Source organism: Rhipicephalus sanguineus, chromosome 4 (genome assembly GCF_013339695.2).
Source record: "Rhipicephalus sanguineus isolate Rsan-2018 chromosome 4, BIME_Rsan_1.4, whole genome shotgun sequence".
Classification (NCBI taxonomy): domain Eukaryota; kingdom Metazoa; phylum Arthropoda; class Arachnida; order Ixodida; family Ixodidae; genus Rhipicephalus; species Rhipicephalus sanguineus.
The window spans coordinates 178,926,710-178,953,866 of NC_051179.1; the positions used below are offsets into that span (position 1 = coordinate 178,926,710).

Genomic DNA, 27,157 nt, shown 5'->3' on the forward strand with positions numbered 1-27,157 from the left:
CTAAAAGCAAGCAACATATTCTTAGCGTTATGCCAAGAAACTTAAGACAGGACAAGAAAGGACAAACACAAATGCTAGTGTGCACCCTTCTTGTGACTATCTTAAATATAGGTTTCTGCACTAGTAAACACCAAGAGCATGCTACAAGCACTTGGACATTTAGAACACGAGGCTGTGAAGCTGGTAACTTTAGCAGCCACTTGTAAACAATCTATAGCTGCAACGATAAAAGGTTAGCACAAGCATCTAATGACTGGAGCAGCAAGATCACAAGAAGGATTTGAAATGCTCGCTTTAGTATTGGACTTCTTTCTGCCAGTCAAGTGCACTGGCAATGCCATACACCAGACACCAAAAACTGTCATGTTAGGGCATGACATTGAACAACTTCTAACATAATATGGCTAACATCATCATGTTTACAAAAGTTGCATAATCACCCATTAAGCAACTCTCTCTCATGACACCTTGAGAGAGGGTCAAAGAAATGCTTTATTTGAGCAGCTAGGGATTCTACAGAAAATTTGCTGAATTTACGGAAAAAACACATGAACACACATGTAAGGCGCAACAAATAAAATTCAAAATGCTCAAAAACAGATTGTACGGCTAACATTACAATTCCAGAACTCTAACACTTGAATCCTTTAACCTGCACATTTTCTTTATTGTAACAATGTCTTTTGATGCATAATGCTTGGTAGGTTACACAAGTGCTGCAAAGCCTGTGCCTTGTGTATAATGGAGCAGTGTTGTGTTTAAGCTGCACTTGGTATAAAACATCTAAAGTACTAGACGACCAAGCACTTTGCAGGCTTTAGATTTCAGCTGTAGACTGTTAAAACACATTAAACTCAATTAGAAACACTACAGAGAATCATGACATCTGTTTCCAGTCAAAGGTGAAGGACAAGACAAAAGCATGAAATTTGACTTTTGGTATTTTCATTAACCCTCCAAAGTCTAACAGTTTCTCACCATTAATTATTAGAAGACATTATTTACCATTATTTAGGGACGTAGGAAGAATGTTTGCAGAAAGAAAAGCAAGAAATAAACAATTTAGCATATTAACTAAGATTGGATTCCTTTAACTACCCAAAAATGAAAACTTATTCCTGCATATCAAAAATTAACTATGGGCAATGCACTGACATCCACTGCTTAATTCAGAATTTTTAAATGTCAAACTCAATGCAGCATATGTACACAACATGTCACTGGGTCAACTGGTGCTTAATTAACACTTTTGTGACCGTGGGAAAATGTTTTTAAGTAGTGCAGGAAATATTTTTTCCCTCCACAGAAGTTAATTGATGCTATAGCGTAGGGTATCAAATTACAGTGGAAGAATTGGTCTTTTTAATAGTATTAATTTCAGACAACAGATTTATTTCAAATATTAAAAAAATCATCAAAACGAAGAAAAATGTAACAAAAAAAAACATCAATGCTACTCTGTAGAAGGTAAACTTACAAAAATCGAAATATCAATTTTTAACACAAAGAACAGTTGCTTGGGCTAGTTGGTGATTTAGCATCAACATACATATACAGTGGGTGTTGTGTACGTCCCGTCGACTTGCAGTAAGAAGTACGTTGACAAACGGGTAGACGCTCGAACGAGCATTTAAAGGAGCATTATTAGCACGTTAACACAGCTGTTCAAGGCCACTTGGGCATTCACTGTAGAGATTGCGGCTTTAAACCGGACTTTGAAAAGTGCACCGTTGTTGCGAAACATCGTAAGCAGCTCACACGTGAAATCATGGAAGCTAATAAACTGCAACAGCTGGGTGACCTATGTGTAAGCATGCCTTCTGTTGCTCTCATGAAAAAAGAAATTGTTTATCTCGCTGTGATGCAACAGGTTGTGCGATTGCGCTGATGTCTTGTGCATAGATTTCTAGCGTCATCGCTAATAAAATTTAGTTGAAGTCGGCGCCTGTGCTGTGTACTCTTTCCGTCCTCGTTCATTTTGTGCTGTGCAAGTATGTCGATGTTGAACACAAAGCCCTTAAGAATAATACTGCAAATATAAGCTCTGTAAGTACAAAAGTTATTTACATACATACAAAATTTAAGCACTAGTGCCCAGTCAAGCCACCGTGCGAAACAGTTTCTCAACGCAGTGAAACAAAGGTTGGCTGCACATAATATTTTTTGTTCCGCTCAACTTTCCTTTGTTCGTAGCATATGCCACTTGCCGTGCACGTGTCTTGGCATACTGCATTCGCGTCGAGCGGACCTACGGATGTCGAAGCGGTGTTTGGGGGACACCCAGGACCCTTCTGCAGGATACGCTAAAAGAATTTGCAAAATCATGCACTCTGAGGCACTGAGGCAAGCAAGATGAGGCACTCCATATTCAAGTCGACCGTGGCCCTGGCAGCGAAAGTGAAGAAACGCCGAGTATGCTGCTCTGAGCACGCCTTAGAAAGCATCGAAGCACAATCGTCAGTTGCTAGTCGGTTCCTTGTGTCTCTCCCTTGCTGTTCACAGAGATTCGTAGCATAGTTTGCAGTCCTGGTATCCTTCCATTTTTTTGTGGTTGGTGCACTGCGAGGTGCACTTTGATGTTCTGGGGCGGTTTGACGCACTATCGCTGTCTGTACTGAAGTCTGATGAATCGCAATCGTCTTCCGTGTCTGTGCTGCTACCATCATCCAGAGATGGACGCTGTGATTTATCGGAATTGGTCAAACTACGGCGTTTTCATTGAGCACCTGCGAGCGACATCGACGCCATACACTGTGCGTGACTGTGTCCTTTGTGCACTGAAATAAGACTTCCACAGCCAGGATCGAACCCACATGTCTTGGGTCAGCAGCCAAACACCACAACCACTGTGCCGCCACAATGGCAAGCTGAGGTGCCTGTACTGGGAAAGGACCTGCCAAATAAAATTATTAGTGTACGAGTAGTTCTGTTGACTGTGAATGGTTGTTCCTTGTGCCATGAAGTCTTTAAAGGTTTCACAGTGAATCTGAGAGAAATGTCTTCAGTCTCCTTTGAAGTGGCATGTACAATTTTCAGACAGCTAAAATAAAATTTCAGAGATCAATTGTTACCACTTGCCTTCACACTCACCAGCAGCAGTAGGGAGGAACTAAAGCATGCCGTTAACTCAACCATTTCTGCACAGGTGGCCGAAACTAAAGCCCCTCTACCTTCGGAAAAGTACAGCCTTCTCTTGATCTACGCCTCTTCCTCCTCTCCACGCCTCCGATAGGGCGGCTGCGGTCACGTGGTAGCACGTGCCTTTTTTCTTAGTATTTTGTTTCCTCCGCCTCTCGGCACCATGTTGGAAGCTCCAATATGCCATGTGCTGTGTGTTCGCTGCATGCGAAGTGCATGAAGTGTGAAGTGCACGCGTGCATCTCCATCGTTTTGTCACGATGCCGGGTTGCTGTGCGTTTGGCTGCCATAACCCAAGGGATTCCGCGCGGAAAAGAGAATGAAGGTCGTCAAAAGTATGGCTCCACAAAATTGGTCAAGCCAACTTCAAGCTGAGATCGGCGCGGCTTTGTGAGGGAAGTGCTCGTGCGTTTTTACTTTTGACCAGTGTCTTGCTTTGCCGTGCGACATATGTGGTGTACTACTTCCTGAAATTGTCACGCGATATTTTGTGTAATTTGTCATGCACCAAGCCAGTCACCTGCTCGGCAAGTAACTTTTGAGACTAGGAAGGGCCTCTAGCATTTCGCCTCTATCGAAATGGGAGCGCGGCGGCCGAGACCGAACACGTGACCTTCGGGTCATCAGCCGGGCACCGAAACCACTACATCACCGCGGCGGGCAGGCCGAGGAGAAGCAACATTTTGTGAAATGTCATGAAGTTTTGATCGAGCACCTTCATGGGCATTGCAGGCATTGCTGCAGTTATATACGATAGAGATAGTTTATACGCACGGCAACTATTCCTTCCCAAACGGTGCGGCTTGTCACCACAGCTGCCATGTAAATATTTCTTACCGATGCAATAAATAAATAGCCATGCAGTGTTTACAGAACTTTACTTCAACCTTTTTGAAGTAAACCCAGTTACCGACATCCGTGCCAGATATACAGGGATACGCTATGCTCCGAAAAGAAGCGTAAACTACGTGCAATTCGTTACGAACTGTACATGGCTTGCAGCAGCTCTTCTGGTGCGCTATATCATTAAGGGATCAGATGGTGCACACACCCACACCAACTGAGAGAATGAACGCAGAAATGAAGAGTGAATCATTACGCACAGCCATATGCGAGACATGCACAGGAGAGGAGGCAGCGGTACTTTTACGAAGCAGAAGGGCTTTAGCCGGAAGCAGGGTTTATGGCGCGAATGCCCCACTGCAGCTGACTTCGTTGAGTGTGGATAGCAGCTTTGATCCCACGATAATCCCACATTTAGAAGGAAGCCTTATCTCAGCAGCTCCTACCCATGTACCAAGATTGCCTTGCTCCACATCTGCTAAACCAATTCAAATATGGTTTTCTTTCCTTAAAAATAAGTCTGAACAAAATTACAGATATGAGTCTACCATTGTTTACTAGAAGTGCCACAAAATGCATTACATTTTTTTAGACAAAAACAGAAAGAAGATCAAGGTCAGAACATCGAACTAAGTCAACAATGAACACCAATACTGCACTACTGTTAACTCCCTAAACTGAAAATTCCAGTCGGGGCAACAATGACAGATTGTATATGGGCCTTGTGCACATTAACGCACTTTCCGTGCGGTAAACCGGCCCAGCTAGCTAAAATACTAATATAAAGATGCAGGGTAATCGATAGGCTTGAGTGTTTTGTGACTGTCAAGGTAATTATGCGGGGAATCGTGTGCAGCCTACAACGCAGCAGCACTTGCCACCCATCGGACGCACACCCACAAGGAACTGAAATTCGCACGCCCAGCCAACGAAGCGCTGGCCAAATACACGCAATTGTTGCCTTGTACATAGCAGATGCTGTAGTGGCACCTCGGTTCAGTCACATCCGATTTGCCAAAAATGACGTCACTCACAATGTTGCCAATAATTCGGGGAAGCAAGGTGGAGAGAGTCGGGGCAATCAATAAAATTCATTTGTAAGGAATCTACGTATCTCTCCGGCCTGTAATTTGGCATAAATGATGGGAACGTAAAAAGGAACGTACCCAGCGAATTTTATTGCAATCCACTGACCTTGAAAAATCGCCGGAGTTGGCCTTTTTTAAACGCTAGCGTTGTCGACGTGCCTGGTATGCCCACGATGTGCACGCAGCTACAACACTTACAAAAATAAGTCGATCCACCTCATAACGCTTGGCTCAAAGCCATAAGATACAGCATAGAAGTATTCGTTGACTGCTTCATATGAAACAGATTCCCACAACGCGTGGGATCTGCCGAATTTTTAAAAATATCAGTGGTTGTGGCACAAGTGATAGAGTGAGCATCAAATTATAATAGTACCCACAATCACATGCAACTATCGCCAAAGCAGCAATTTATAACTGGTACGGGATATCAAAGCAATATGTTATTTTAATATTTCATCAAAATAGCCAGCATCGAAAAATTAAAAAAAAGAAACAAAACAGCTAAACCAAGCTATACACCTAAAATTCCAGTTCTTGTGGCATAAATGAGGTCTAAGCTGATAAAATGGCAAATGTAATCAGTCACATCAAATTCATTACAGCAGAAGTTAGTAATCGGTATATTGAACTAACCTCACACACATAGAGAGAGAGAGAGAAATGCAATGCGGAAAGGCAGGGAGGTCAACCAGAAAACATATCTGGTTTGCTACCCTGCACTGGGGAAGGGGTAAGGGGAGACAGAAAATTAAGGAAGGGAGGAATCGCCAAAATAGTCTGTTTGCCAGGTACAAATATAAAGCTAGATCAGACGTATATAGTGCCAGTACTTGTGGCATCGTTAATATGCTACTATGCAGCTAGTAAGCAAGCTGCATACTAGCATACTAGGATGATAGCTTGTTTTTGGTTTCGTTTAGGCTCACTGGATAGTCAATGGTTCATTGTTTTTAGTTTCCCAAAGACATTTCGGAGTAGTCACTGCTAAATATGTATTACACTTTGGAGCAGCATTTCCCTTTTGGAGCAGTTAGGCGAGCACTTCCATCACTGGTGTAAGATGCGAAAATATCAGAAAGCATGTATGCAAAAGTAACATGGTAGTGAGAATATACTAATAGGGAGTGATCGGGAAGGGTTAGAGTAATTGAAATGCATGTGCATCAGATGAATATGCGTCAAGGCGATATCACTGTCACGGAAGTTTTCATGATTGATATCGTCTGTACCAGATATGCACGCGTTAGCTCTGGGTAGTCTCCACATGTTTCATGGTTGTGAGTGAAGAGCAAACCTGTGCACAAGAGTTGCATGAGTGCGCATTCATTGAAGTAGTGCTGTTCGTCTGTGCCGATTTCTCCACAAGTTTAAGATGTTAAGTTAAAATGCTCTAAGTAAAACTGAAAGCAGCCGCGAACAGTCATTAATTGATTTAGAATTATGGGGGGAGACCATTTTGGGATTTGGTATATCCAATGAAGTACTGACAACTCAGGTCCTTCGGTTTGGCAATTTCTGGGCTAACAAGAATGTATGATTTCGTCGAACTGAGTCTAAGTAGTGCAAAGCGACATTTTAGAATGGCGCACAGAGCCTGACGGCAAAGCGAAGAAGCTGCAATATCCGCAAGTTCGTTTCCCGAAATTCCAACATTTGTGGGTGTGTAAAATAGTTTAGTAACAGAGCCTTTAAATATGATATGAAGCAACAACTTCATCAAATCCTTTCGTTGTCATGTAAACTGGTTAATTTTTTAAAATAATAAGCAGTCTGGGGGCTATTTTATAAGCGTTCTGTCACATAAAGGAGGTGGTCCGTTCTATCAAGCCGCACGCAATTGGCGGAGGCTCGTTTGACGGTCAAGACATGACAACAGCCACAGAAGGGACACAGAACGGCCGCCGGCCCCGTTCTATCGATAGAACGGACACAAAACTGTCTCCGGATGACTTGGATTGGATCGAAATTTGATTCTCTGGTTCCAGCACTTACGTTTCGATTCAATCGAAGTCGTCCGTAAACCGTTTTGCATCCGTTCTATCGACAGAACAGGGCCGGAGACCGTGCTATGACCGTTCTTGCCCGTTCTCACGTCTTGACCGTCAAATGAGCCTCCACCAATCGCGTGCGACCTGATAGAACGGACCGCCTCCGTTCTGAGACAGAACGCTTATAAAATAGCCCCCCTGTGTATAAATGAACAGCTGTGTACCTTGTGCTGGCTATAAATGAAAATGCTTCATGGAATGCTGCAAGCTCTGTTGTGTATTGTCACGGGGTCGTGACGGTGAAGAAGACTCCAGCAGAACTCTGAAATAGGTAACTTTATTTGGACGAACTTGTGGCCGGGAAACAAAGTCAAACTGCAAGCAAGCAGTGCCTGGTGTATACTGATAGCGGCGAACAGTGCCGACGGCCGTCGATCATCTGATCTGAGGCTAGGCGTGCCGGCATTCATACATGTAGCATCGAACATTCAAGTCTTATCACTGGTGGCTGCGCTAGTTCCAGAACAAACTCAACTGTTCCCGTTTGTGCATTCAAGCCTAACGGATTGCCGTGTAACAGATTGCTTACATGGAAATACAAAAGGAGTGCACGTGGCATTGCCCCCTCTAAAGAAGCATGGTCTCGATGCTTGTAACAGAACATAGAAGGGGAGACAAACAAAAACAGACGACTTCAGGTCTTGCATGGCGCCGCTGAGAGTTTGTGATGCAGTCCGCGATGACCTCGTAAACTAGAGCGCCAAGACGTCGAAGCACCTTGTATGACCCGAAGTATCGCCGAAGAGGTTTTTCACTAAGTCCACGTCAGCGTATCTGTTGTCAGACCCAAACACAGTCACCAGGCTGGTATTCCATGAAGTGTCGTCGAAGATCATAACAGCGGCTGTCGGTCATCGGGCTTCTTCGGTGCGCTGAAGGTAGACTGTCACATCGAGGTTTTCTTCGATGTTGGGTAGCATGGCGTCGAGCGTCGGTATACGGAAGTAACCAGGCAACAACTTGTATGGCATCATCTGCGTCGTTTCTTGCACAGCCATGTTGTATGCAAAAAAAAGTCATGCACAGAAGGATGGCATTCCACATCTTATGTTCGGTGTTGACATACATGGACAGCATGTCACCGATGATCTTATTTAAACGCTTGGTGAGGCCATTGGTTTGTGTGTGGTAGGCGGTGGTCTGGAGGTGGCTTGTCTGGCTGTATCTCAAGATCGCCTGAGTTAGGTCCGCTGTAAAGACCATACCTCTGTCAGTAATGAGGACCTCAGGGGCGCCATGATGCAGGACAATGTTCTCAACGAAGAACTTGGCTACCTCAGCGGCACTGCCTTTGGGTAGAGCCCTTGTCTCGGCGTAGCGGGTGAGGTACTCGGTAGCTAAGACAACGCAGTTTTTCCAGAATTTGACGCCGAGAATGGCTCCGGTATGTCCTTCCCTATTTGCTGGAACAGCCGGCAAGGTGGCTCGATGGGCTGCAGAAGCCCGACTGGCCTAGTCGGCGGTGTCTTCAGTCGCTGACAGTCTCGGCAAGTCCTTATGTAGCGGGTGACGTCTGCAGTGAGGCGAGGCCTGTAGCACTTTTCTTGTATTCTCGCGAGCGTGCATGAAAATCCAAGGTTGTCAGTCGTCAGGTTGTCATGCAGGGCCTGCAGAATTTCTGGTCGCAGTGCCCAAAGTACAACAACAAGGTAGTTTGCTCGGGCTGGCGAGAAGTTCTTTACGAGGACGTCGTTCTGCAAGAAAAATGACGCCAATCCTCGCCTGAATACCTTGGGTACAACGGTGGTATTGCCTTCTAAGTACTCTACCAGGCTTCTCAGTTCCAGGTCACTTCGCGTTCAGCAAAGTCGTCGGCGCTTATGGGTCCCAAGAAGCTGTCTTCATTGAGATTATCATATGGCAGCAGATCAACTGGTGCGCAGGACAAATAGTTGGCATCAGAGTGCTTATGTCCGGACTTGTAAACAACGGTAATGTCGAATTCTTGAAGTCTCGGACTCCATCGTGCGAGGCGGCTTGAAGGATATTTCAGGTCAGCTAGCCAACACAGGCGTGGTGGTCGCTCGCAACTTCGAAGGGCCTACCGTAGAGATTGGGGCAAAACTGACGTAGCCGAGATGATGGCAAGGCACTCCTTTTCTGTTGTGGCATAGTTGGCTTCCACCTTGGATGGCGACCGGCTAGCATAGCTGATAACTCTTTCCAGTCAGTCAGTTCTCTGCACTAGGACGGTGCGAAATTCTATGCTGCTTGCGTGGATTTCCGTATCAGTGTATTCGTCGAAATGAGCAAGTATCGAAGGCGTTTGCAGGCATCGTTTCAGTTCTTGAAATGCTTCAACTTGTGCCATTTACCACTTAAACTCTACATCGGTCAGTTTAGTAAGTGGCTCGGCCATGCGTGAAAAGCTTTTGACAAACCGCCTGTAATAGGCACACAGGCTGAGAAACCAACACACAGCTTTGTTGTAGGCGGGTGGCGGGAATGTAGCGATGGCAGCTGTCTTCTGCGGGTCATGGTGGACTCCAGAGTTGGCGATGACGTGTCCTCGGAAGAGGAGCTCTTCATAGGCGAATCGGCACTTTTCCGGTTTGAGTGTTAGGCCAGAGGACCTGACAGCCTGAAGCAATGTTCTAAGGCGTTGGTGGTGTTCGTCAAAGTTGGGAGCGAAGACGACGTCATCCAGGTAGACAAGACAAGTCTGCCACTTTAATCCAGCCAGCACTGTGCCCATAACGTGCTGGAATGTCGCAGTCTTCTCGCGGTCTCTCTCGTCGACTTCAATTTGCCAATTGCCTGTCCTGAGGTCCATCGAAGAAAAGTACTTTGCATTGCAAAGTCGATCCAAGGCGTCGTCTATCCATGTGAGGGTATATACGTCCTTCGCGATTTTGTTCAGGCGACGGCAATTGACACAGAAACGCAAAGTTCCATCCTTCACCAAGACTACTGGTGATGCCCACGGACTCTTTCATGGTTGTATAATGCAGTCATGCAGCATTTCGTCAACTTGTTGCTTCTAGCTCTCATGTCGAAACCCGGTATGGACTCTGATGGAGTGGTCGAGCATTTTCTTCCATTATCATACAGCAAGCGGTGTTTGTCGAACCTTTGATGAGGATAAGGAACAGTCCTTGTATTGCTGCAGAAGGCATCGTAGCTGTTGATTTTGGCATGCGTGAAGATTGGGGTTGACGTAGAAGAGTGGTTCTGGTATTGGGGTCATCGTCGTAGCTTCGCCAGAATCTGAAAACGCGAAAGCACAGCTGACGGCCATGATTTCCTCCATGTATGCAATCGTCGTGCTCCTGCACGGGTGTCTGTATTCTTGGCTGAAGTTCATTAGCATCACGCATCCTTTTCTTTCATGCAACCGAGCAATGCTACTTGCAACACAAATATCACCGCCCAGCAGCGAACCCTGATCACTCTGACACCTTCAAGGTGTTCAGATTTTTCGGTGCCGACTGAAATTACAACACTGGAGCGAGGCGGAATGGTGACTTGATCCTCGAGGACATTCAAGGCACGGTGACATGGCTTCATATCCGGTGGTGTCAGTTTGTCCGACAATAGAGTTATCGACTTGATTCTGCAGTAGATGACCACGCAGTGATGGTTTAAGAAGTCCATGCTAAGTATGATACCCCTGGAACATTGCTGCAGGATTACGAAGCTCGCAGGATAAGTCTGATTATCAATGTTGACTCTTGCTGTGCAGACTCCAGACGGCGTTATTAGATGGCCTCCAGTGATCTGGATTTCGGGGCCTTCCTAGGCGGTCCTAACTTTCTTCAACTTCGCGGCAAACGGCCCAGTGACAAAGGAATAGTTGGCTCCAATGTCGAGAAGAGCGGTGACGTTGGGGCCGTCAATGAGAACGTCGAGGTTGTTAGTTTGTCGTAGTGCGTTGCGATTAGGTCGGGGCGCCTGATCACGGCTACATCTGCTTGTTCCGCAGTTTCTTCCGTGGTATCGTCAGGTCTTTTTCCGGCCATGAAGTTTCGTCGTCGTGGCTCCATTCGGCTTGTGGCGTGTTCTTAGGATTTCGTTGCGGCGAAGGATCTTCGGTATTTCATCGTACAGCAACCACACCTCCATTGGTTGTCACGGGGTTGTGATGGTTAAGAAGACTCCAGCAGATCTCGGAAATGGGTAACTTTATTTGGACGAACTTGTGGCCGGGAAACGGAAAGTCAAACTGCAAGCAAGCAGTGCCTGTTGTATACTGATAGCGGCGAACAGGGCGTCGGCCATCGATAATCTGATCTGCGGCTAGGCGTGCCGGCATCTATACATGTGGCATCAAACATTCGAGTCTTATCGCTGGTGGCTGCGCTAGTTCCAGAACAAACTCAACTGTTCGCATTTGCGCGCTCAAGCCTATCAGAAGATTCTAAAATAATCTGGAAGCTTCCCAGACATTCGGGCACGCATTGCGAAATACAGTGGCTATACGTGTAATGGATCGGTTACATGGAAATACAAAAAGGAGTGCATGTAGCAATATGAACTACCAGCATTTTAAATTCATACTTTTTTCAATAGCCACTACCCTGGAAATGTAAGCTGCCACTGCTGAATGCGGTGTATAAGACCCGTCAGTGTAAAGGCCAAACACCAGATGTACGAAAATTAGTGGTGTGCGAATATTTGAGTTTCGAATTCTAATCGAATATTACCTTATCAAATAATTCGATTCGACTTTCGAATAGATAGTATTCGAAGTAGTGGGAGCTTTAGCCGGAAGCTGCTGTGAACGGGCACCCGAAGAGTTCTGGGCCTGGAGCACCCATGGAAATCAAGCACAACATTACCGTTGTCAGATGAGCCGTATTGTGCAACCATTAAAAAAAAAAGAAAGCTAGCTACTGTACCCCCCTCTGTTAGCTGTTAGGAGGTTTGGAGTGGCACTGCTGACTGGAATGGCAGCTCTTCTATTAACATGCTTGCGCGCCCCATAAAAGCTGAAAAAACAAACAAACAACCCCTCCCGAACATGCACGTAATAAAGAAAGCTGTCAGCATGCCGAAGCGTCCCCATTTTTCTCCTTTGTCTATCCATAATTGGCGGTACACATTTCGTGTAAATATACTATTCGATATTTTTGGCCACTATTCGGCACTATTCGATTTCAATTCGATTCGAGATGAAAATTTCACTTATTCACACACCCCTAACGAAAATCCATGCGACGGAGCTGTTGCTTACCAAATCAAAGCCCATTCAAGCAACAGCAATGAATTTCTAGTGTTGCGGGCATGAGAGCAGCTACTCTCATACTGGCGTGATGCCAGCAGTATCTAATGGAAAGCATGTTTTGTTGTACAAGGTGACAATATTTCTGGAAGTCTTGCTAAGTTTTTTTTCTTCGGACGTATGCGAACGTTTTGTTATTTGCTTTTTCTGTGCAGTGCCGGCAGTTTGTCACTCACATGTACAACCTGTTCCAGCTTCTTGCAGTCTGTCATTGACATCAGGGCAACACGTTCGTGATTTGGAAAAGCGAGTGATCTGTTGCGCGATGGCCACTTTTGTCACTCGCAGCAGTCGCATAGGTTTTCAAGCATATGGGGTTCGGCCTCAAACATGAAGCTTCAACGTTTTAGGAATTGCTTGCACAGACGACACCGACACTAAAGTGTGTGCGCTAACATGCGAATCCACCCCACCCGAAAAAGTTTCTGGCTACCCCACTGTGCCAATTATGACCCAAGTCATAAATGTAATGAATGTCTTGAGTTTTTATCGCATTTATGTAGGTTACACTGGCTATAGTAATACAGTTATTGGTTTTTACTCACATTTATGTAGGTTACACTGGCTATAGTAATGCAGTTATTGGTTTTTACTATTATAGATTATTAGTTATTTTATTGGTTGGGTGAAGACAGCATGGACAGTTTCACCTGGGAAAATTAAAAACAAACATACGGTCATGTGACACCAATTAATAACTACTTGACAAGCTAGCCAAATAGATAACGTGCGTTCGCCTACTGCCAATGGGCGCCAGTATATAGACATCAAACTACCCTTATTACCCGAAGGACTGCCAAGGAAAGCGGTTGAAGAAACTTAGTAGAAAAACGGCGTGCCCGAAGGTGCAGGTAAACGCGTGCACGAGCTGCAAGTGCGCTTTTTTTTCAGACAGGTCGCTTTACAGGAAACGCTTTCAAATGTCTGTTCTGCGGCAGTTGGGGGCAACGTCTCAAGTGCACGCAGTCACCACAAATTGCGTCGAATGGAAAATGTGCGCGGGCGGCTCATCGCTCATGTGACGCTGTGCGCGTGAGTCACCGCCGCTTCTTCGCGCGGAAGACGCCTGCAGAGAAGGGACGGTAGCTGCTAGTGAACGCGTAGATTCAAATGAGCGCGCGTGTTGGAAAACGTGGAACACACAACTTGCCTGCAGGAAAGGATGGTCGAAGAGCCTCAGCTTGCCGTCTCGACCGACTGAAAGCGACGAGTCCGCCCATCTGAAAGCACATCAACTCCCTTAGATACATATAGAGTTCCCAATTGCAACTCTCGCCCAACAAGCAGTCAGAATGTGAGCGCGTTATAATGAAAGCTGCAAGAAATGCTTGCGTATTGCAGGGATGTAAACGGCCTATGAAACAACATATGCACAACAAAGCGGTGCGCAACTCACTTGGTCGCCAGAGTGTTGATGGAGCCCGTGAAGACGAGCATGAGCGCGAGGAATACTTGGTACTTTGTCCAGGCCATCGTTGGAGGCTGCTTCCGCAACTACCAGCGGCGGCGAAAGGAAATGCGCCGTGCTCGGCCGATCTGACAGGCCGTGCCGAATACGCCCCTCCGTCACGAGGGCGGAGGCTATCAGCCACTCAACTCAGCCCGATTGAAATCTTTATCGCTCACCGCGAGAAGTCGCGACGCAATCGCTGCGCGATCACAGCTGTCGTCGAGGTAAGGACACGCTGGAGCGCCGTTCACGGGCAAGACTCGTGGTCGCACAACGGCCGCTGTGCAACGTGACGCGAACACGCGACGTCCTTCGGTCACACGTCGAATCTTTGGGTCTACGATGAGTACGAGTGCTGACTCGTTCGACCAGGCGGCATGAGAATTTCTAACTAACTGAATAAGCGTGCTGCGTGCGCGCAGCAGCAGCAGCAGCAACAACAGCAGAAACGGCAATCGCGCAAGTATGGTAGCGCAAGTTTGACGCCCGCAGCCGCCTTGCGGAGTTTCAGTGAACTTCAACAACTGTAGCATGGCCTCCGAGATTAGCTCTCGGAGGCCATGACTGTTAGCAGACGAAATCGTCGCCGCAGCCGCGCCATCTGGCGAAGTAAGAAGGAGTTGTTTTTCGTGGCGCCGTCAGCGCCGTCTACGCGCACGTTGAAGAATTATTTGATGGCTCAGCTGGCTCAGCAGCGGACGCAACATGGCACTGTGTACAGTGTTGCACTGTGTGTACGCGTAGCTTTGTACAGCTTATTCTGACTAAATTGTCCGCAAGCCGGTTTCACAAGTGTGCTGCTGCAAATTCAACTCAGTACATCTCAGGTAAGCAGAGTTCGGAAGAGACGCCACAGCTGAGCAGTGAGCAGCGATGTATCTCTGCCAAGAGGAGAAACGTATTGGCGCCGAAGATTATAGCAGTTTTAATTTCCACTATGATGACCGGTCGCAGTGATGACCGGTCGCAGTGCGTTGGCGACGACACTGCATGTTAAAAGGAATACGGAACCCGCTGAACACCACCGCAGCCGTGGCCTAGTGGTTAGGGCGTCCGCTTCGGCTGCGGGAGGTGGCCCGTTCGAAACCCGCCGCCGGACACCCACCGGAATACAAATCGGGCACAAGCATCCCCCGGCCAGGCGCCCGGCTTTCTTCAGGGGTGATCGCTTGGGAGAAACTCCGCTAACCCCGCTATCCCTCCGCCGAGGGCCCCGTTTCGAACATCGCAGCCTGCAAAGGTGGTTACTTTGTGAGTGAGCATCGACGCTCACTCGGCCCCTCACACGGGGCCGCAGCTCAAGGCGCCTGCACAAGGCGCTGACGTACGCCTACACCGAATGGGTGTACTACACATGATGTCGAAGCTGTTCTTGACAAGAACACACGACTACTCAGGCCCTCACCGGCCGACGCAGCAGCAGCAAGCAGCAGCAACATAAAAAAAACACGGGTGTGACCGCGACAGTGGCGGGGGTTTCGGTCAGTTCGCCCGCGGGGTTTCTTTTGCACTTACTTTGCAAGCGTCCTCCGTGGACAATCTTCTCCCGTTGAATAAAAAATGCCACGCGGCAGAAATAAATCGAATGTTCCGCTTGTACTGTTTCAATGATATTTTTCGTCGCGTCCTCGTCGCTGACAGGGGTTCAACTAAAGAAAACACCGCAGTAATACGACGCATCGTAGCTAAACATTGAATACCCGTCGCGCGGCTTCTGGGCACCGTCGTCCGCGCCCTCGTCGGCAGGCCAAGGTACCTCTAACAGCCAGCTAAGCAGGCGCAATGCCAACCTGATTGTCGCAAAACAAGTTCCAGCTATGCATAAGTTCATGTACGAGAACACCTCCTTAAAACGTTTCCACTTGCGTGGTTTGGAACAGCAAGCGCATCGCCTCTGAAAAAACAAAATTACAAGTTTTATTAGTTCAGTGTAATTAATAACTAAGAAAATTGTTCATGACATCACCGCTTGGTCAAAGGTGGGCCAATCAGAGAAGCAGCACAAAACCAGGTGAAGTGCAGAAAGCTTGCAGGGCCTCTCACCTAGGAGGCAGTGGAAGACTACATTAGGTGCAGTAGGCTTTCAGAGGGCAGCAATCGATACACTGACTGAAGCAGTCTTTGGCAAATGCATGTTTCTTCCAATTACAATTCACAACCATCGGTTTCGCACTGCCTCTGATTGGCGCACCTTTGACCAGGCGAACCATGTGAAGACCATCTCGAAGAGTACTGAATTTACTCAAATGTAGCTTGAGTTGATTTTTGCTACCTACAGTCGACCCTGGCGTTACAATCCAATACAGAAATATCCATTTTTTTTTTCTTCCTGGGCACCAAGAAATGTCGGCCCTCACCTTACAATTGTGGTCACGTTAAAATCGAGTTCCTCGGGTGGATGAGTGAGCGTTTGTGTGAGTGTTTGCGAAAGTCAAGTTTGCGCTGATCATCCTACACTATGTCGAATAACCAACTAGCCCAACAAAAAGTTTTATCGAGTAAATACGGTAATGGCACCGCGCAATGCCGAAATGGACATTTTTTCACACCTATCTCCATTGTTCGTTGTAATGTCACACCTGCACTGGTTGTGGCTGTTTAACCTGTGTGGATTTAACCTGTCAGTTTGCACCTACACTAACTTTCCCAACATTCAACTCTATTAAACAAATAATTTGTAGTAATGAAGATGATATCTTACGGTTAGGGAGGTGGTGGACCACCTGAAGGTCCGCAACAGCTGGGAGTAGTGCGTCTGTAAATGCTTGAAACAAGCCCTGGTCTAATACGTGAATTAACAGCGCTTGGGGGTCCTCAAATTCCAGGAACATCTCTAAAAAGGAATCTTTCATATAGCATATATGCAGAGAGAGAGAGAGAGATAAAGGCAAAGGAAAGGCAGGGAGGTTAACCAGGTTGTACCTGGTTTGCTACCCTTCCCTGGGGGAGGGGGAGAAAAAAAGAATAGAGAGAGTAAGGAGGAAAAAGGGAAAAGTGATACATGCAGACACATCAGTGTTCACCACGCACACACAGTCACAACCGAGAAATATTTGACACCGGTTCCTCTATTGTCCGCGAGATCGAGCGGAGTCGCCGCCTGGCGGCTTCTGGCTGAACCGCGCTTAGTGTGGATTGCTCCATGCGTCGCCTGCTAGCCACGTTGTATTTGGATGTGCGCGTACGTCATGCAGGTCCTCAAAATGCGGTTTGTTCCGTTGCGTTAGTGCAACTTTGACCGCTCGTACGTATGCCTAACTCGATGTAAAGGAGCATTTGGCCTTGATCGGCTGTATATGTACTTTACTTTAAAGTGGAGTTGGGCGAAAATAAATGAAATATAAATTAAAAAAACTATGCCCTGCCTGCACCACCTAAGTATCGCAGGCCAGCTGTATATGTACTGTAAAAAGATCAGTGAGTGCACTTGTCGAGAGTGCTGTGTGTGGTCGTTGTACCCTCCGTTCACGAGAGTCATATCAGTGTAACTGCCGCTCTGCGGTTCAGGCGCATTGCAAAGTGCACTTAGCGTTGTCCGAAAGATGAGAAGTATTAAATCTCATGTGACTATAGCCTTTTAGCGGCTCGGTGGTAAAAAAAAAGGCTCTCATGCACTTGCGCGTTGTGGTTATAGGTTACGCGACGAGCTTTAGTTGTGTGTGGCCCTGGTCCCACTGCAGATAAATATTTCTGTCAAGTCACGTCCGACGCTTTGGTACTTAAATTGTCCCCTAAAAAGAACAGAAAATAGAATTACACGGAAATCGCAAAACTGAGTTGCCTTGCGCAATTTTAACTTGTGGCGAAATTTATAGAAAAAGAAAACCCCGTGTATTTAGATTAAGTTACGCGTTAAAGAGCCATGGTGGTCAAAATTAATGCAAACGGCGTACTTTACATTTATGTCGTAGTAATTTCACGCGAAGCCACATTTTTTTTTCTTTACATTATCTTGAGCGCTTGCGTTGCGTTGTTACAGATTGACGGAAGGCAGCGGACATTATTCGGATGAAAGAAACGTGCTTTGGTCCCGTGAAATATCCGGACCTTTTTTCCATTACTGTCGTGCAAGTAATCAATCGAAAAAAGTTCCGTGCTGTACAGTTACCTTTGTGTATACTGTTACTGGAATAAAAGCAAGCGTGTGCGTGTTAAACGTCTCCGTAGCGCTGAAGCGCTGTCAGCTACGTAAGTTTCCTCAGTAAACCTATCATTTGTCCTACATTTCATGGAGAGCTGAATAAGAAATGCGGATGAATATTTGAGCACGCAGTGCACAATGTGCTATTTGAACTCATCGTGCAGGAATACTGGCTTTCTTTTTGTTGGACGGTATCCAGATTAACAAGAAGTAAATACTTAATTCAGTCGCGCTACAGCAGTGCGTAGTAGGTGGAACACAAGCTAAACATGTACAAATAAACAAGAAAACGTCATCCACTGCGAAAGCGCCGACTGTTGCCGAAGGCGAGCAACCCGCGTTCATTGCATGGTAGGATGCGCTTCTCTCATAATAGTAACGTTCGGCGCGCTTCGTGGATTAATTCGGGAATGAAGAGCGCCCATATTAACAGAAAGCTGCAGTCAACGTATTTTGTTTGCTGGAAATCGGGTCAAGTCGCTCACAACGAAGCGCTGTTGTGTGCGTTTGTAACGCGCCGACAACCGCCTATCCACACTAGCGCGGCGACGGTGCTGCCACCTGTAGCCCGATCTCGCGGCGAATAGGCAGGCTAGAATCCGATATGTTAAAAAAAAATGCTTGCAAGGACTGCATATGCAGGTTTTTATAAAACTGTTCATATAGATTCATGGTGCAATACAGCTACGAGGACGCAAGTTCCACTGGTGATATGGCACAGCTAATGATATGTGCGACAGGAAGAAAGGAAATCATGTGAAGCAATTTGCATGCATCACAATATTCCAAAGCTGCTCCATCTATGCAAGACATATTTTTTTTTGTAGTATGTATGAAAACGTCCTGCCTTGCAATATTTTCCTCTGCTCATGTTCGTACAAGCCGGTAGAGCAAAGCTATGACTTCGGCATCTACCTTCCCATTCTCCTATAGCTCAGCAAGGTAACGGAAACTGCCGAAGCCATTTCTGTTAGAAATAAGCAACATCAAGCTTCCCAATTAAGGTTTTGTATAAAGAGGTCTCCTTGTGACTTGGTATTGCACAGTGTTTTCAAGGAACAAGGATATATCTGCCACAAGTGAAGATACGTACTCCAGTTAGGTTGGCCATTGCGCTGATACCATGTATGACATTTTGGGTGAAGAAAACGGGCCCTGCATGCAGGCGTCGGAGACACATACACAACGCCATCTGCAAGAAACAACACACAAAATCAAAGGTCATCTCAAAAGTAGTTAAATAGGTAAGTGTCGATTTGACAGCTATGCACTGCAGACTTGTGATATGCATATCACCTAAGGGTTAAATAAATAAATAAATCTTGCAACAGCATTAGCAATGGCATGGTCACACAAGACATTTCTGCAGCTTCAATTATTTGCTAGTCCTGTGATCTTTGATATTTTAGGAAATAATTGTTTGCAGCCAAAATTCCTTCAGTGGTGGCCGATGTGGCGTCTAATTGCTCCGTGTATGTTGTAGTTATGCTCTTAAATCTCTTTTGCATCTCGAATGAAAATCCTGTCGGCAGTCTGAACGTAAACGACAATATGGACCTGTGGAGCGAACACCTAAACAAAGGTTCAGGTGAACAACAAGTCGCACGCTGGTGTGCACACATCACCATATTTCAGCTGTTCAACCATCGACCACGGGCTGTCGGCGCCAACAGAGCCACAATACCAAGCAGAATCTTAAAAGCGCGAAAGACACCAACTATCGGTACGAGCTAGAGCACATGCTAAACATTAAAGGGCTCCAACCAAAAATTGGATTTACTTCCAGACGTTTCGAAACGACTCGATTCCTTCTTCAGGGGGAGTGACAGCGGAGGGTTCGAGGTCAACATTTAACTTCTTTGACGAACCAGCAGGGGAGAAGGAAGGAAGGCGCGTTACAGAAAAAGAGAAAAAGAAAAAAAAACGAAGAGACTAGGCTCGTTAATGACAAACTGAAGCCTTTTCTCACGCAACCCAGTTCTCAGCCGCAAGTTAAATACGAAGAAACGGCCATCGACTACGGCGAGCCTAACAAACGTTCAGGCGCGAAGTGAGACCAGCGCCAAACTGGCGCCGCTAAACGAGAGCGAACATTGCTGCCCTGCATGGACCATGACCTACTGCCCACGAACAGTAGGTTAACCACGTCAAAAGACAGCGCCGCGCAAGGGCGTCCGCAGAAATTTTTCCAGGGGGGTGCATCCATGGAGGGGAGGGAGGGGGGGGTCACTACTGTGACTTGACCGGCAAGGTTAGTCAATAATATGTAATAACGTACAAAGTTGGCTGACAATTCTGAAGGTCGTTTCACACGGATATGCGGACCTTTTGTGTGATAACGAACATGTGCAGCTTATTGATACTGCATAGAAAGATATCCGAAATTCCAGGGGGGGGGGCAGCCGCCCCCCTTGCACCCCCCTCCGGACGCCCATGCCGCCGCGACGACTCGATTATTGCTAAAGCCTGTTCTACAGCAGTAACAGATCGACGAAGAAGTGTGGTCATGCCCTTTGTAGTGGGTAGGCAGCTCTCGACACCTTGACCAAATTAAAAAGAAAATGCAGGAAAAAAACCGAACAGAGAGGGAACAAAAAAAAATTAGCTGGGAGACTGGCGACACCTGCCGATGAGCCGGAGAACCACGAGGGGCGCTCCACGCCATTAGCAGCAAAGTCTTTACGTTTTCGATTTAAGCAGTTAAGTCAATCTATTGTGTCATGCACACCAACTGCTGACTATAAATGCTTGACTCTCAGTAGCGATTTTCGGTCGGGACCCGTCGAAGCTGAAAATTAACTTAGGCTGGAAAACAAGCTTGCCGTTTGGTACAGTTCCGGAATCGTTCAACAGTATCATAACGAAAACGTTTCTCCATTACATTTTTAAAAATAGCTGCGGAAATTTGCTCGGCTAGGCCCGGTTACGCAAAAAGCTTTAAAACGATACGCCAGGCCACTAAATCAACAGACGCTCGCGTGCGCCTCTGCTATCAGATGCGCGCGTTCCTTGCGTTTTCAGCTCGGACGCTGAAAGGTAGCGGAGCCGCCGAGCACGAAGCTGTAGGCTCGTGCACAACTACAACGCCTAAGAAAAAAAAAAAAACTAGAAACAGTAAATTTCGCGTGGCATGTCGCTATCCGTTCTTCGCTTGAAGGCCACGCGGAGATACACAGCGAAACTCGCTTGACTAGGCCAGTAAAGCTTTCGCTTAAACATGCAGCGTCTGCAAAGACACCTACCACGCCGCGCTACGCAACGCCAGTCGCAGAAAAATAGTGGGCCTCCAAAATGCAATTAGTGGTGGGAGCGAACGGAACGATTTTGTTTCAATCCAATTTCAAGCCATCTCATTTCGCACGACGGAAGTAGATGTAGAAGATAACATTAGAACGTTTAGCTGGGCAAGTTGGTGTGATTCCATCTCGAATGAATAAACCGCGCAAAAGAACGAGGACGAACAGAAGAAACAGCGCTGTGGTCTGTTGTTTCTTCTGTTCGTCCTCGTTCTCTTGCGCGGTTTATTCATTCGAGATAGAAGATAACCACTGGCGTAATGAAAACATGAAACCCCCAGGCGCCCGCTTCGCTATTGCGTGATGCCCTAAGGGACTATACACGCGCTATCCGCACACCCGCTCCGCACGTGGCGGGACACCTGCCGGCCGCAAACGGAGGGGGAAAAACCGGTACCCCGTGTGCGACGATTGGCGTCGTTCCGGTTTTTCCTCCTCCGATTGCGGGCGGCAGGTGTCCCGCCATGTGCGGAGCGGGTGTGCGGATAGCGCGTGTATAGTTCCTAACCAAGAAGGCGCCAAGCACTCGATCGTCGTCTCTTTTTGGTGCATCCTAGCCAGAAAACGGCCGGACAGCCGCCAGACCAAAATCGCCCTGGCAGGTGCTGGCGATCTGCGGGACTACAGAATCCGCCAGCGAACGAAGACGAATGCCCACCGATAGCGCGCGATGAATGGAGTAAGCCCCACAGCAAAAATAAAAGCGCTCTCACTTACAGGCACGCCGTGCGACTGGGCTCCGGGTCGGACAGGAGTCTTGCCCAGGTCGGACAAGGGTCTAACACTGAAATAGTCCTTTCCTCGTACCAATAAGAGCTACATGGCATAGGGCAATATGGCTCCTCCCTCTCACGTGTTCATCTAGGACACCGCTGATTGGCTGGAGCTCAGCGCGCGAAAGCGCGTCCTGCTTCTGGTAGTTTTTCTGCAACTGCTTCTGGTAGTTTTTCTGAAGATGGCGCTGCAAGTGCCATCATCCTGAATATGTGTCGGGCGTATGGAGTGCCTATGGGACTATCGGGATGAGCCATGGTCAGAGGAGAACAATAGCCATCAAACACATATGGGCGAGTGCACTCAGCCATTGACTCAGCTGATCTCTTCCAATGTGGCGAACACAGCTCTCTATTGTGTTGTGCTCTGGTGTTGTGCTGAAGAACCATTCACCGCCTGTGTTATTTTCAGTGTTAGGGGCAGTGTCTCCACTGTCTGTTTGTTGTACGAGTTTTTTGGGCCAATAACGCGTGACCACGGGAACCCCTGTATATCCAATCAGGAATTGTTACGCAACCGATGCATTAGCTGCCGTTAAGCCTTTCCAACGTAAATAGAGGCCATGTTGGCCATTACGCTGATGGACCCCTCTCATCGGAAGCAGCAGCGTATACGCCTCGTGTTTCTGCGTCGTCCGCCCGTTCGCTCGAGCCCCTCCGTCGGCCGGCGTCGGGTGCGACGCCACAAAATGGCTACGAGCACTAGTTGTCAACAGTTCTCCATAATGGCGAAAATGGCTTGAAGAACTTGCAGTCTCTCAAGTTCGTCAAGCGTCTACTATGTAAGTGACATCCTTACGTACTGCCACCTTCTTTCCTACTGCGTACTTCACGCTCAAACCTCTACGCGCGCTTCATCTCCAGCTGGCGTCGGCGTTGATCCTTGTTTGCGGCCACCGTGTTTGCGGCCTTCTACGGCGACGCCACAGAATTCTTCAGTAGAGTACGCATTTGGACTGGTTGGTTCACTAGTACGATTGGAAAAACAGCGCTAAAAAGACGAGACAAGAAAGGATAGACCACGGCGCCGTGGTCTGTCCTTTCGTGCCCCGTATTATTTGTGCTGTTTTTTGCACTCGTAAGCATTCTTCGTACAGCCTCCTTCAGCTTACGAAGCTCAACTGTGACGTCCCTCTTTTGCTCCTCGACTTACCGGGCACGCCAACGATTCCTTTGGAAAAATGAAAAAAATCCACAGCATATCCAAGGGGTGAATGATGATGAGTGGGGCGAAGCTCCGGAGGAAATCATCGGTAAACCGTGAATACTCCGAGCGAAAGTGAAAGCGCGCCAACAGCGAGCGGATTTTATTACAACGGTCCCCCTAGCGTACGTCGCCGCACTAAATCGAACAATTGCCTTCCACCAATGACACGCGCCATACGTGAATCTTCCGTGAATTCTGCCCAGTACGTCATCAACGACGTGAGATCGGGCGCGTTTATACTAAAGGGTCGATGAGAGTCATGGCGACTTGCAGCTCACTTTAATTTTATATGTACGCTGTGAATTTTAATTGTTTAATCACGCACAGGAGAAATCTCACACAGGCACCACCTTGGAGGTCAAAATCCAGTGCCTATATATACGGGGTGGTCAGTGAACGGTTGTGCAGCGCGAGCGGTCGGTTTTTAAAGACGTTAGTCTTTCTTGGGATACATTAAACGGAGGAATTTTGGTCTGTCTTTCTGTTTGTCGGCACGTCACTCGATTCAGCCACTCGGCCAAAGTTGAACCACTTGCCCAACCACTAGGTTCATGCTTGTGTACATTGTCGATCAAAAAGCAAGCATTACGCGTATCTGAGGCGCAACATCACTAGGTAAGTATTAGGTGGTATGCTGGTCTCGCAGCTCGCATTTGACGGGTCAAAGCGTCCGCTATCCAGCCAGTTAACGGTCGAACACTGGTGAACATTTAAACAAAACTAACTTTAATTAGCAGGAATAGAGATACATTTCATTTAGGACATTCACAAGCACTCGGTCCCCGTAAAAAAAGCGGTGCTGTTGGTTGGGCTGGTGGGGCGAGACTGCCGCTTGCGTTTCTTCTTTCGTCGGCGGCGTTTTCTCACTCTCCATGAGCCGACAAAAACGACGCCGGGCTGCACTCTGATGGTCGCACGTGTCGCCCGTTAAAGTGGGTAACAAAGGAAGGGGTTCGAAGACAAGAAGGGGCCCCCAGCTACCCAGTCGGGACATATGTGGGGAAAGGACGCTCCTTCGGCGGGAAAAGACGTTCCTTCGGCGGCACTTCAAAGGCAAACACACACAGTACATGGCCGCTCGCTTCAAGAGGGGGCAGAACACTCCCCGTCTGGTGTCTGCGGTTGTTAGACGCCACTGTTGAATAAAGGTGAAAACAAGTGCACCACTTCTGATATCGGTCGGCAGAATGTCTTGGTTGCCCCATTCCTTGTTATTTTCACCTCCACCTTGCGTACCATTCCATCTGCACTGGGCAGGCTTTGGGTGACAACACCGATGGGCCAATCGTTGCGGGTTGCTTCTTTATCCCTCAGGAGTACGACGTCTCCTTCTTTGATGTCAGATTTTGGTACTTGCCATTTTCGGCGTTGTTGCAAAGTAGCAAGGTACGTTGTACGCCAACGTTTCCAAAATTGATCAGCCATGTTCTGCACTTGACGCCAGTGTCGTTTGTAGAGATTGGCCGTGTCTATTTCTCCAGTTGTTGCGGATGCGCATCCTTTCTTCTGTGTCAGTAGTGTCGCCGGAGTGAGGATGGTGGGATCTTCAGGGTCAGAAGAAACCGGAGTTAGAGGCCTGGCATTCATGATGGCCGCAACTTCTGCCATGAAGGTGGCAAGAATGTCATGAGTGAGCCGTTGATGGCGTTACTGCATAAGCATTGAATCAAGAATGCGGCGTGCCATGCCGATCATCCTCTCCCATGCGCCGCCCATATGGGACGCGTGCGGTGGATTGAATATCCACTTACAGCCAGTGTTGGCTAGAAACTTGCCAATTTGTGAGCTGTTGAGGCTCTCAGCATTGATTCCAAGTTCTCTGCATGCGCCGGCAAAATTCGTTCCGCAGTCAGAGCGTACAAGCTTGACAGGCCCTCTCACTGACATGAACCTTCGGAAAGCATTTATGAAGCTCGACGTGTCCATCGATTCGATGAGCTCAATGTGCACTGCGCGAATGCTTAAGCACGTGAACATTACTGCCCAGCGCTTGCTATTGGCAACACCACCTCTCGTTCGGCGGGAAGTAATTATCTAGGGGCCGAACACATCAATTCCCACATTCGTAAAAGGTGGCTCTGTGCTGATTCGGTCAGCCGGAAGGTCAGCCATCTTCTGATCGTGAAAACGCCCTCGCAGCTTCTTGCACGAAATACAAGCCTCCAACACAGATGAGATGCACCTTTTGCCTCCAACAATCCAAAATCCGGCAGCTCTCACAGCTCCCTCGGTGATGTGTCGACCCTGGTGCTGCACGCAGTCATGGTGGTAGCGCACTAGTAGCTTCGCGACATGGTGTCGGCCCGGTATTATCAAAGGGTTTTTCTCTTCATCTGGAATGTCACCCTTGTTCAAACGGCCACCGACACGGATTAACCCATGGCTGTCCAAGAATGGGTCAAGCTTCCGAAGCGAGCTTGTTTTATGAACCGGCTCTCCTCTCTGGATGCAACGTAGCTCTTCCGAGAATACGTCCTGCTGCACAGCGTGAATGATGATGAGTTTGGCTCTAGAGAGCACCTCACTCGAATCCATTTCTTGCTGAGAGGAACTCTTTGCGCGACGGGCAGCTCGGATTATGCCTGCCACCGCCCGTGTGAGTGAGCTCCAGCTTGAAAACCTGTTGAATCGTTCGGCTCCGAGTTTCTGTCGTTGGTTCGCTTCCGTCGCGAAGGCGCGGACTTCGGGCGTATCTCTTCGTCTTGATTAGGGTTTACGAGCGTGAAGCCTGATGATGGCGCTTCCCCTTGAGGTTTGGAGAGAAATTCAGGTCCTGACAACCAGTTTGTCCTCTCGAGCTGCGCTGCTGGAATTGGTCTGGTGTCGTGGTCCGCGGGATTTTCCTCCGTACGCACGTACTTCCATTGTTCAGGTCGTGTGCTGCCACGTATGCGCTGAATTCTGTTAGCCACATACACATAAAATCTTCGAGTTTCATTGTGTATGTATCCCAGCACTACCTTGCTGTCCGTGTAAAATGTGACAGCGCTCGGCTGGAAGTCTAACTCCCGTAGTATGACATCGGCCATTTCTACAGCAAGGACCGCTGCACACAACTCTAGCCTTGGGACTGTGTGGTCTGGTTGTGGCGCGAGCTTCGCCTTCCCCATGACAAATCCGACATTTGTGTTTCCTTGCCTGTCGGTTACGCGTAGGTACGCTACCGCGGCGATGGCACCTGTGGACGCATCTGAGAACACGTGAATTTCTCTGGTTGCGGCTTCAGCAGTTGAGTTTGGTACATAAGTTCTCCGCACATGAAGGTGATGAAGTGCCTGGAGAGAATTCTTCCACTCGTCCCAACTCTGTTTCCTTTCATCCGAAAGCGGTGTGTCCCAGTCATAACCTTCCGTCACGAGGTCACGGAGCAGGTTCTTCCCTTGAATCGTTATAGGTGCCACGAAACCCAGCGGGTCGAAAAGACTGTTGACGGTCGACAACACCCCTCGCCGCGTGTAAGGCCTATCTTGAAGAGGAGCTCTGAACACGAAGGTGTCGTTGCCTACATCCCAAAGTAGACCAAGGCTTCTCTGCATAGGCGATGCGTCTTTGTTGAAGTCGAGGCTCCTCAGTCCCTGCGCACGGTCTTGTGGAGAAAAGGCATTCAACACGTTCTGCCTGTTTCGACGCAATTTTGTGCAGCCTTATGTTAGATGTTGCAGCATTTCCTGCGTTCTTTGCAGCAGGCTGATGGCGTCTTCCTCGCACGGAAGGGACTTGAGAGCATCATCAACGTAGAAGTCTCGCTCAACGAACCTCTTGGCGTCTTCACCAAATTGCTGGAGCAGCCTCTTGAGCAGTCCGCCGAAGCCCATATGCTGCGACAGCGGGCGAAGGACTATTGCCGAAAACGTGGACCTTCATTCGGCACTCCATGATTTCCCGGGAGATATCGTTGTCCTTAAACCAGAGGAATCTAAGATAGGTCTGATGGTCTTCGCGAAGAGCA

At 47.7% G+C, this 27,157-nt stretch overlaps 1 protein-coding gene across 1 annotated transcript in view; it reads right to left on the bottom strand.

The window, feature by feature from the left end:
• The window catches only part of LOC119390934 (solute carrier family 35 member F6), a 29,046-nt gene extending 14,812 nt beyond the window's left edge, over positions 1-14,234 (bottom strand). Inside the window, exons 1-2 of the mRNA XM_037658650.2 lie at positions 13,738-14,234; positions 13,492-13,561 (exon numbers count right to left, since the gene is read on the bottom strand). Of these exons, the coding sequence (XP_037514578.1) occupies positions 13,492-13,561; positions 13,738-13,814 (147 nt within the window). The 5' untranslated portion in view covers positions 13,815-14,234. The remainder of the gene's footprint in view (positions 1-13,491; positions 13,562-13,737) is intronic.
• Positions 14,235-27,157: the final 12,923 nt, after the last annotated feature.